The 12,446-nt window shown below is 33.7% G+C and overlaps 1 protein-coding gene across 1 annotated transcript; it reads left to right on the top strand.

The window, feature by feature from the left end:
- Window positions 1–4,704: 4,704 nt before the first annotated feature.
- On the top strand, window positions 4,705–5,574 carry LOC112420747 (uncharacterized). Its single transcript, XM_024780386.1, has 3 exons — window positions 4,705–4,730; window positions 4,814–5,048; window positions 5,182–5,574. The coding sequence occupies exons 1-3, from the start codon at window positions 4,705–4,707 to the stop codon at window positions 5,572–5,574; spliced, it is 654 nt and encodes a 217-aa protein (XP_024636154.1).
- Window positions 5,575–12,446: the final 6,872 nt, after the last annotated feature.

Here is a 12,446-nt window from a genome sequence, read left to right as displayed (position 1 = left end):
TAATGTAAGTATGAGAGAGAATGTTGTACAAAAATTATTATAAAATAAATGTACGAATATCATTTCTTTAAAAAAAAAACGTTATGCATTGACTCAGTAATAAGTGCTCAAATAAAATAGTTAAGAAAAAAAACAATATTATTCCCATATTCAAGAGATATAAAGGAATGCCAGTTACAAAAAATTGGAATTAAAACATGTCTACAAAAACCAAGTCAAACATTATAATTAATAGTTTGATAATAATTTTTTATAAAAATATTTTTTTATATTTCTCAATTAAAAATATGGGACAAAATATTTGAAACTTTTGAAATATACTCAAAATTTACAACAATCCCCCACATATTTTAAAAGTTTAAAAGAAAATAGAAAAAAAACTTCTTGGGTTAACATCTTGGATGTGATACATCAAACTGGTGTAGCAAGCTATATGAACCAGCCCTTGAATGATAAGACTTAACACACAGTGAAGTTGGTGTAGCAAGCTATATGAACCAAAATCACTTAGCGCATGTTAGAGGTATACCACTCGTATCGCAACCCCATATTTCTTGTCATTGGCGCTGTTGGTGCGCTAATAGGCGGTGCGCGTGCCTAGATTATTTCATGAGTGCTCAAGAGATTTCGTCAAGATCTCATACAAGCGGCCCCACTTGACACTCACATAGGTGATTTCATCAAGTGTATGCTGCAAATCATACACCACCCATAAGGGATATGAAATTCATTAAAAACTTTATAGGCTTATCATCTCAGTAATGCAGTGTCTAGCACTTCGCACACACACCATAGGAAAGGGACGAGAACAAAAATTAATTATCTAATTTTTTGTGCTAGCAAAACTAATAAGTGACTTGTTCTTACCAATATGAACCTTATTCATGGGATCTCCAATCACAAAGGTTGGGTACCCATCACTTATTAATTTCAAGTGGCTTAAACTCCCAATCCTCTCGATGTACACAAAATTATTTCATCCCAGGGGCTTTGTTTAGTAGCTACTTTATACACAAATGATGAAGACAATTTTCTTTCATCATATAAGATTGACTAAGACGTCTCTAAGTTATATATTTATCAAAATCTATAACAGTAAACTTGATCTCTATAATTATTTTTATAGATGTCTGCTTACATTATTATGAAGTGGCATCACTATCAATATGGATAAATATAAAACTATTTGTAGATTTATTATACAGATTTGCTTGAATGACTTCAAGCGACAACATCACATGATAAGAAAATAACTCAACATATAGATTTATTCTCCTGTCTTATATTCAATTGACATCATTGTATTATTTTGATACAATGGTTCATCAACTCTAAATAATATTTCATATATTGTCAAACTGACTTCTTTAATATACTTCATCATGTCTACTTAGATAAATTCTAAGCGACAAACCCCCACATTGAAAAAATATAACTCTGCATAAATTTATTATACAGGTCTACTTGAATATTTTTCAAGTGACACCATTTACACAATGGAAAATAAATTCCATAAATATATATTTTTTGATAAACAAATTTCATTAAACACCATTGCATTATTTTAATACAATGAATAATATAATTTTCAAGTATACTTTTTATGTCAAAGTCAATTCAAATATTCCTCAAATCATATAAGTATACTATTTTCACAACAATAACATCAACTAACTGATTTATCGAAGAAAAAAAAATTAAAGAAATAGAAATAATCAAACTCTGAGGTTTGTCAAGTTAATTATGCCAAATATAGTAGCATCAAAGAAGGTAGTTTACAAACTAATAATTTCAACCAATATGCATATAATCTCATATACTTTCTCATTATCAACAATGCATTTTCAATAACATGTTCAACTCTACCAACCAAAACAGACACGTGTGATATTTTAAATTATAAAACTTGTCACATGATGCTAATCATAAATTAACTAAATCAAATGCAACCCTCATTTTAAAAGCCAAACAGTACAAAATAAACATTCCTTTATCAGAGAACATCAACTTTACAAATTAAACAAATGATGATATAAATTTTGTGGCAACATAAATAATATATATATATATATATATATATGCAACAAAATTAATTTTCATAACATGCATATATGCGTGTCTCGATCAAATTAATTAGATACAATAAGCATTTCTAATGTGTTCAATTACCTTACCAATTAATCAACCACACAACAAGGAAATTCACATTTTATAATTTCTCCAACCTCTAAACATGCAACAAAATTAAGAAAAGAAAGACCACTTACTAAAGTAATTTCCTTTAAAAACACAAATTCATCGATGATGGAATACAAGTTGCATGAAATTAGTTCACAAATTGATCCAAATTAACTGTATACCTTATAGCGTGACACAACAATAGTTTTTAATTTATCCAAATTCTCGATCAAATTTTCACCGGATAATATTCTTTCTAAAGTTTGTATACAGGTTCAGCTTTATCTTATTTTTGGCTGTTTCGTCTCCTTATTTGAAACTTCTCCACTCAAAGATGTCGCATAGCAGCTTGCAATAAAAACCCGCTAGCATCGGCAGCAATAACACAATTAAAAAAATCCATAAGATTGTTGTAAAATTAGCCATAAATTATCTCTATAATAATAATAATCAATATATAAAGAAAAGGATCAATAAAATATAAACGAAAGAGATTTCGAGAAAACTTATCTGTTTTGATTTTGTTGTCGAATTAGATCACTGACCACAACTCTATCAACATCTTTGATAAGAAGATCAAACCTGCTACCGAATCAACTATTGAGATCTGTAGAACGAACAAGTAGTGAGGCAGTCTGAGACGTGCTGATCGCACTGTCCTTAAGAATTTTCCGCGTAATTATACGCTAATCCTCCAGGATTTCACAGACTCTTCTCGATGTATAATCGAGAAAACAAAACTAACAAGGAAAACTATTTCCAGGAAGATGTAACCCATATAACAATAGAAAGTGAGGGACAAGTTTCTTGTTTTGATTTAGCTCAAAGCCAAGTGATAAAAACCATCCTTCATATAATACGTGAATTGCATTTTATGTGCACCATATCATTATTGAGTCGAGCAAGAATAATTCCTTCTAAATAGCTATTAAAAGAAACGTTATGCATTGACTCAATAATAAGTGCTCAAATAAAATAGTTTTTGTTTTGACGGAAAGAAGCTTATAGCTTTTCATTATTGATCAAAGAAGAAATACAATGTGGAATGTTAAGATGAATGTGGAGACTAGCGTGGTGTAGTGCTTCCTTAGCTAAACTATGAGCAACACCATTGACTTGTCTCCTAATGAACTTTACATCAGAGTTCACTAAATCGGTACTCAACAAGTGTCTACAATCATTGATTATTGCCATAAAATCAGAGACACCCTCCTTGCCATATATGCTATCAGCCACAACTTTTGAGTCTGTTTCAAAGTCCATATGCACCATGTTTAACTCTTCTACCCACTTCAATGCAGCTAAAAAACCCATAGCCTCCCCCATATCGACATCAAGTAGAGGGGTAGTCCAAGCAGTTCTTGCTATCACAAAATTTCCTTCGGCATCACGAATACAAGCTCCAAATCCAACTTTATTCCCATATTCAAGAGATATAAAGGACTGGCATTTACAAAAAATTGGAATTAAAACATGTCTACAAAAACCTAGTCAAATATTATAATTAATAGTTTGATAATAATTTTCTATAAAATTATTTTTCTATATTTCTCAATTAAAAATATAGGACAAAATATTTGAAACTTTTAAAATATACTCAAAATTTATAACACCATCATCTTCAAACCGGAGGATTGTGCATAAAACTCCATATGACTTAGAGTTTTATCCATAATATTAATAGCAATTATACATGTGAATGGCCAGTAGTATGTTTTCCTAATTAAGAAAGGAATGAAAGTATGATTTCTATGAGTCAGTCTCTACTCTAGAAGCACATACCCTTGTGATGATCTCGCATACTTCTTTTGGTTTAACAACTTTTGCACTTGCATTCTCAGGTTTGAGATCTTCCACTTTGTCATTCAAGTTATCTAGCTCTCACATTTTTCTAAACGTAATACCGACACAGTAGATGAGTATAGCTTGGAAAAATATCTAGCAACATCATTCATAAAAAACATTGTCTCGATCAATCACAATTACCTTTCAATAATTATCAGGATATTTCAACAAATTACAACAACTCTCGAAATCCAAATTTCTGCTGTCTTCCTTTTAAGTATTAGATATTAATCAATAACTGCACTTTGTAACTGATTTTTAGATAAGTTTGCTTTAAACTCTGAGTTAGTTATATTACTTGCTCCACAAGCAAGTGGCTTGTGTGCCTATATAAAGGCTTTGTATTGTGAAACTCATAACTAATGAATAACATTCACATTACAAATATATTCTCTCCATTATTCTCTCTTTAGTTTTAGTTTTAACAACTTTCTGTTATTTCTCATCTTACTTAAAAACAACTTATTTCCATAAGAAACAACTTATTTCCATAAGAACACCGTGATTGTTCTAACAATTGGTATAGAGAGCCTGGTTCAAATCTTAGGGAAACATGAGTGAAAAGTGAGGGGAATCATCATTGGGAAACACTGAGTGAGATGTGTGTATTGATTTCTCTGATTTCTTGAGAATTAAGCAAGATGAACACTAACGGTTTTGGATCAAACATCTTGGTTCTTGATGGCAAGAACTGAGAACGATGGACTGTTTTGATGAGATCATTGTTTGGCGCGCAAGATGTGAGTGATCTTGTGCCAAATGGGTTTGAATAACCTCCTGCAAATGCCAGTGATGTGCAGAGAGCAGCTTACAAAGAAAACAAGAAAAAGGACTGCACGACACTGTTTTACATTCAACAAAATGTTGATAATCAACATTTTGAGAATATTTCAAAAGCAACAAGATCCAAGGAAGCATGGGATATACTGGAGAATTATCATAATGGGAGAGAAAAAGTGAAAGAAGTCAAGCTACAGTCATATAGAAGGAAGTATAAAATGATGCAGATGGAAGAAGACCAGAAGGTGAGTGATTACTTCTCAAAGATGATTGAGATTGTGAACTTGATGAGGAATTGTGGTGAAAACATCTCAGATCAGATGGTAGTTGAGAAAGTCTTGAGATCTTTAAGTCAAAAGTTTGATTTTATTGTAGTAGCAAATCCAAGAAGCAAAGGATGTGAAGACTATGAAGATTGAAGAATTGCAAAGTTCCCTTGAAGCACATGAACTATTGGTGATTGATAGAGGTCCAAAAAGATTAGTTCAACAAGCCCTTCAAGCTCAAACAATCAAGAAAGAGGGAAATTATAAGAATTTCAAGAAAGGGAAGGGTAAAACAAACTGGTCAAATAATGTAAAATCCAAAGCTGAGAACAAATCTGAATCTTCTAAAAGAGGAAGTTTTGGTAAAAATCAGAACAAGAAGAAGGATTTCGACAAGAGTAAGGTTCAGTGCTATAATAATTGTGACAAGTTTGGACAATTTGCTGATGAGTGTTGGTTCAAGAAAGATCAAAAGACTGAGGAAGCCAATATTGCTCATGTGTAGTGTTGTTAATGGCTGCTACATGTGAAGATAAGATGACAGGTGAAGAGTGGTATCTTGATTATGGGTGTTCTAATCACATGACAGCTCATAGAGAGTGGTTAACAAACTTTGACGCTAGCAAGAAAACTAGTATCAAGTTAGCTAATAACGTGGGGTTTAGCATGGGAAAGGGAAAGAGTTTCTCACCATGGGAAAGTAAATATTGACCATTAGATTAAGTAAAGAACATAGTTTTATCATAGATTCTCAACACTAGATTTTTTCACTTTAGCTTCCATCACCATTAACCCATCAGCAACAACAGTATCAAAATTTCCTTAAACTGAAAACACGGTCTCCACTCACCCACCACCATCAGTAATTATTAAAATTCAATCATCTTCTTAATCTTCACTCACTCACTTGTAACAAAACCCCAATTTATATTTTATCACTCACCTTTTCTCATAACTCATCTTCTTATTTAATTTGATTCTTTTCACTTGAATCTTACATTAAAAAAAAATAGATTTGTTATGAGAAATTTTGTAGTGATGGGTTTGAAAGGATTTCTCAGAAATATGCTTTATGTGATGATGAATATTGTTGTTGTTTCCAGAATAAAAAACTCTTAATTATAATTAGCTAGTCTATTTTCATTTTTCAAGCCTATTATCAACAACATGGATTGAACGCACAAGGATGTTTCCAGCAATGTTGAAAATATATTCAGCATCAAACTTAGTATCACTATAGACATGAGTTGAATAAATCTCTTCCAAAATGTGTTCATCAGAAAAAGAAAAGAAAAAAATCGTTTCCATTTTCTAGACTTATTTCCTTTTTTGAGATCTGATTCTGTTTGTTTGAGTTGTTTAGTTTTAATTTGATTTTTGGATCACATGTGAAGAAGAGTTTTTCTGTTCTGGTTGAAGATTGAACATGACAATGAAGGAGAGATGATGGTGGAAGATAGGGAAAAAAGATAATCTGGTGTCTTTCCTGTATTACAATCATGTATACAGAAAGACTTGGAAGAAAATGTTATGGAACAATTGAGAGAGTCAATAAGCTTACTGATTGATATCAAATTAAAAGGACAACCAGGTACAAATAACACATAATTCAATGATAGAGATGGTAGAGGTGAGGCCTGACCAAAACCAGTAACTTGTGCCTTAGAACCATTAGCAAGGGTAATACTGTGAGGTATATTTGGAGGTGACAAGTTAGAGATTAGAGAGGGATTACCAACTACATAATCGGAAGCTCCGGAATCTAAAATCCATGATCCGATGTAGTGAGAAAGACAAGCTGTAGAATTACCAAAAAGAGCCAAAATGGCCGGAGATAAAATCGGTTGGACAACCATCATACCACTAAACCAAAAACCTCTGAATGACGTCCAACGACAAATCTGCGGCAACCAAGATGAATCACAACAAAAGTGGCAGACTAAAGTGACCAGAGAATGACCCACGAAGCCTTTAAAAAGTGGGACCCAAGTGTTGTTGATGGTCCCAAACAACACAGAACAGCAAGGTGAGTTAGATGATGACAGTGGCGATTGAAAGCAGCGGGAAGGCAACATGTCGATTGACGTTTGATGGCGGAAAGCAGATCGGCGCCGTCTGATTCTAATTCCAGAGCGCGTGTCTATGTCAGTGGCTCCGACAACTGTCAGCGGTGGTTGTGCTCTCACAGCTAACTTGAGACCAAACAGACTAAAAAAACTAGGGTTAGCCTTGTCGGAAGAACCCAAAGAAAAACCTAGCTCTAGATACCATCTTGAATATGAATATTTCTCATTAATCTTGAAAGGAATGAAAACCAACTACTTATATACATGAAATATGATTTAAATAGGAATGCAATCCTATCATAACTTCTAATAATACTAACAGGTCATACTATATTAAATATAATAAATATCAATATCTCAACAACAATCAATCTAGAAAGTTATACAATTAAAGAAATATTGAAAGATTCTTAATTTTAACAATGACGATACGTATGTTAGTGTATCTGGTAGTTTTAACATTCATGTGCCTGTGGACAACAATGTCACCAGTCTTGGTCAAGATGAAAATATAAGTGCAGATAAGCACTTGCATGCAATTAATAAGAGTTCTGGTGGTGATGATGCCATGGCATGAGATGGGGAGGAAAAATGTAGCAAGCAGGATTTAACAAATAAAGCTGTTGGACAAATTGAATTGCTCCCTCTTCTACAAACAAGATTTAATTGTCACTTATTTGAATCTTGTATATATTTTCAGCTCACTTTTTGTTTCCAGAGTTCCTCTTTGTTTTTGTCACGGGTATAAGAGAATTCGTATACTCTTCACCAAACTTCCTTGTTTGTGCAGTTCTGATGTTGAGGCCATTCTGGTCCGGTCGGGTTGGTATTCCGGTTTCGATCACTTGCCGCAATTTTAAGAAGGGAAGAAGTCCAGACCTTCTCACAAGGTAAGATCATATCTAGCCTCTGTTACAACATGTGTCGATTATTAAGAATCCATAAGTACCGTTGACGGTAGAGATTTTAATGATAGGGATTGAGATGGGAGAGAAAATGAGTGGAGGTGTTGACTGGATGAGTATGGAACTACTGTTTTAAGTTCCTAATTTTTAGGATCTATTATCTTTTTATGTTATTGTTAGGAACTCTCTGATATGCTCTATTTGTTACCAGTTTTTTAGACACTTAGTGTTCAAATAGTAATTTCTTTATGCATTATTTTAGGCTTTTCTTTATGTATAAATATGATGGTTATCATTCAATAAAAACATCCCTTTTATGCTGTTCACATAACATATTTTTTCCACTTTAAACCTTTCTATATCCAACAGGAGGGATTTAATAAGTATTTTGTTTGGTTGCGAGAAATGGAATCTGGGTAACAGGCTATATGATCAATTAAGCCAAGGAAGGTTATGGGGGTATACAACTATGAGGGAGATTGATCTCTCAAATCCATTATCAAAGACTTCTTTACAAAGATATACAAAAGGGTTACAAGAAATTAGCTTCAACAAGCTCTCCAAGAAAAAAAACCTAATTTCTACCATTTTCCAATTTCTTCCCAAGAACAAGAGACTCAATTATTTCACTCATCCAATGTGTTTACAAATGTTTCCCAACCCAAGAGAACCCCTGAACAAAGACACTCAACCCTAAAGTTACCTCCTTTGATACCCTAAATTTCTCTTTCTTGAAGCCTACTCAAAACATGAAGAATGAAGCCTTAAGTAGTGCCTTGATTCCCAAGAAATATATGTGAGGGTCACTCCGAATTGGTCATAGTTTATCCCATCACAGTTCTGTCATGTCTCCTCTCTTTCTTTTTCTACACGTTTCTTCATGTTTGTGCATATCTTCATTTATACTTTCATCTTGCTCTTGAGCAGTAACATTGTTGTCCCCTGGCATATCAATATTATCACCACCAGAAACACCAACATTCTTATCTTCATAAGTAGAAACAATAACATCTTCCTCGTCTACTGCGTTGCAGTGTTCCGTTTCTTTGTTGATTGGTTCATCATATAAAAGAGATAATGTTGTCTTCTCAACAATGAATCCATCCCCAAACACAACAATAACCTCCACCTTGTTACCAGGTTCAAGATTTGATGTTATGCTCCGCCAATCCTCAATCTCAAAGGAGGTTAGTGTATCTCTTTTATAGAGTTGAATGGTTGTCTTTGTGTGATTAGTGATCAAAACACCTTAGGTTGTTTGGGGAAGAGTGATAGGCGACAAACAACATCATAGTTTTCAAGTTACTCCCCCTCATTGTTGGGACATCAAATTTTATAGAACAACCTTTGCAACAGAAGGAGTTATTATCAGAGGGGAGCAAAAACGAACCACAAGTCCCATTCGCAGTCTGTACAACGGAATTTATTTTATCATCCCTACTTAAAAATCTTAAGTTAAGATATATACAATATATTCTCTTTTCACATACATGATCATCTACTCCCATTAGAAATCAAAGTCAAGTGATCTTATGAAAGAAAAATAAAATGGTAGTCCTTCTTTTTAAAAATGTCTTTATCTTTTCATTCAATTCTTGATTTAAATCATGTGTGAAATAATCATGAAGTTATTTACACTCATTAAAACATTATTTACATTAGTAGAATATGAAATGAGCGTAAATTAAGTTTGAAAACTTCAAGAATGAAATTGGTATCTAATTCAAATTAAGGATGGCATAATTTGTTAGAAAAATAAAATTTTTGGAACCAAAGTTCCAATATACTTAAAATATAAATATGTGGAAGAGATATTCAAACCTGGAAAATACCATCTTCAGTAATATTTGAAACTTGACATTTTGTTCCCATTTGAATAAAGAGGGATTTTGAGTAATTGTTTGACCTTGAAATGCGAACTTGAGCAAGGCAATCATCAATTAAAGGAGAATCATACATATCAGAGATTTGTGATGTAGTTGAACTTGCACTTGCTTCCCATTCATGACAATTTTTGGCTTTTAATGCATCCAAAATTCTTGTTATATCTTGATTTAGTTGTAGTTGTGATCCACACTCCACACAAAGAATTCGAAGCTTTAGAAGATCCTTGAAAGTACCAAGAGATGACAGGGACATCGATGTCTGAACTCGGGATATCACATTATTTGATGGTGACATCCAAGACTTAATGAGAGAAGGAAATACATCAAGTGAAAATCCTTCAAAGCCACATAAAGAGATGAATCCAATGCTCTTTGATCTTACTATTGAAAAGGGAACTTTTATTATAGCTGTTTTATCTGCAATCAAGGTTGTCATTGATTCCATCTGTTCCACGTCCTCCTCCAATTTGTCAATCTTGGAACATCCAGAAAGAATCAAAGTTTCTAGAGATTTTAATTTGCAAATGCTTCTCGGAAGTTTTTGAAGACCAGTGCAGTCCGTCAAATTTATCATAAGAAGCTTATGGAGAGATCCAATGCTATGGGAGACCGTAGACAAACTTGGACAGTCTTTGAGCACCAGCTTTTCAATATTGGGCAAGTATGAAAAGTCTGGGGTTTCAGCCAAATTTTGAGAATGACTAAGATTAAGAATTTTTAGATTCTCAATCATCTACAAGAAAACAAAACCACAAGAGAATAGTAAGAGAAGATCATAATATCAGAGTAAAAGAAGAAGAAAATGATAGAATTGGTTACAGGATAAGGTACCATCTACATCGTATACTAACTAAGTAATGAGCCCTAAGTACCTGGCTCTTCTTCCATATTTGTTTTAGATTACTGTATTTTAATGTGATAGCAACTAGGCTTCCTTGTTGAAATTCTGCAGGAGTGTAAGTTGACGGAAATCCATGCCAGTACAGCCACCTAAGTTCTCCTGAAAGGTATTTAAAATCTCCATTAAGCTGAACCCCGGAAAGTTGAAGCAACCTGAGTTTATTCATCTTCTTAGATGCTTTGGTATTCAGACAAACTTTATTATTTCTTGGAAACTCCAAAGCCAGACCCTTGACAGCTTCTGTTCCCTGAGATGAAAAAGTAGCGAAACAGAAAATGAATAGCTAAATTTATTTTTTGTTTGTAATTCCGTCTATAATTTTGACATTCAAGATCTTTATAATTAGCAAAAACTAAAACGATCGTGAACAAAACTAATTATCACATTTCATCTGATAATTAAGAATACAAATGAATATTAAGAATTGATTCATGAGTGTTCAATTATTTTCATTCACTGTTGTACTTTTCAATAACATATAAACCACAAATGAAGTTAGTAATTACCTTCTGCTTTGATAATATATCAAATACTTCTTCATGGCGCCACAACCTACTGCGGTTCTCAGGATCAAATGGTGATTCCTCATATATTATTTGTCTTCCCATGTCTCTCAATAAATCATGCATTCTAAGCTTGTTCCTATTGTCAACAGTTAGAAGGCTTCGCTCTAAAAGGACTTTAATTCCAATATCAGCAAAAAATTGACACCCATTTAATATTTGTATTGCATCATTTCGGTCCATCCCAATAAAGAAGCAAGCTATATCAAGGAATATTTGTTTCTCTGTAACATCTTTTAAACCATCGAAGCTTACTTTCAGCTTCTTTTGTACTTGATCATGGGGGATACATTTGAGTTTTTCCAAAACATTCTGTGATAACCGACAAAAATGTAGGTTATTACCTTCAATTTTACCTCTAGATCAAGTTTCTTTTGAGTGATTGCATAACATATTTCTCCTTATTTTGTGTTTTTAATTGTTTTACTATGCTGATCTCCTCTGCAATTTATTGCATGATTTTTGAACATTTGACTTGCTCCGAGTATCTTTGGTTATGTAGGAATGGAGACGAATAAAAGACAGGTCACGAGAAAGCTTCCAAGTGGACGGATACATGTTTTCTTGAAGTTTGCTGATGGATTCTAGCTGGCCAGCAGGTGATAGGCGCCAGAACCATGCTTCAAAGGCGCCAGACACGAGAAGAAGGGCGCTAGGCGCTAGCAGACCACTTCAGAGGCGCCAGCTCTTTGGAAGTGGGCACTAGGCGCCCATGCAGCAGTGCAGCGCTGAGATTGTTCGTGTTTCTCAAGCTGTGCACCGGCGCTAGGCACCCTAGTTGGGTCAAAGTGCCCCGTGTTGGGCCTATTATGCTATAAATACGTTTTTAATCAAATTGGGATGGGGCTTTGAATCAATTTTGAGTGGAGAAACCTGTGACCTAGCAGACAAGACACAAAGGAGGCGGCTTTCAACACCATTGAAGGAGATTTATCAAGAATCGTTCATGGATTGTTCTTGTAATTCTTCTTTAATATCTTTCTCTTGTTTATTTGCTATGAGTAACTAAACCCTCCGTTGTTGGGGATGAGTAGACCTAGATGAATACATTTGTCA

The sequence above is a fragment of the Medicago truncatula genome, chromosome 4 (assembly GCF_003473485.1).
Source record: "Medicago truncatula cultivar Jemalong A17 chromosome 4, MtrunA17r5.0-ANR, whole genome shotgun sequence".
NCBI classification, from domain to species: Eukaryota; Viridiplantae; Streptophyta; class Magnoliopsida; order Fabales; family Fabaceae; genus Medicago; species Medicago truncatula.
Note: the sequence above shows the minus strand (reverse complement) of the source record. Positions and strands in the feature narration are given on the sequence as shown.

Bases quoted from the DNA above. Each gene is read 5' to 3' on its own strand.
- LOC112420747 (XM_024780386.1), top strand. From the start codon at position 4,705: ATGGCAAGAACTGAGAACGATGGACT. The intron at 4,731-4,813 runs GTTTTGATGAGA...TGCAAATGCCAG, and splicing joins AGAACTGAGAACGATGGACT to TGATGTGCAGAGAGCAGCTT. The intron at 5,049-5,181 runs GTGAGTGATTAC...TTATTGTAGTAG, and splicing joins AGATGGAAGAAGACCAGAAG to CAAATCCAAGAAGCAAAGGA.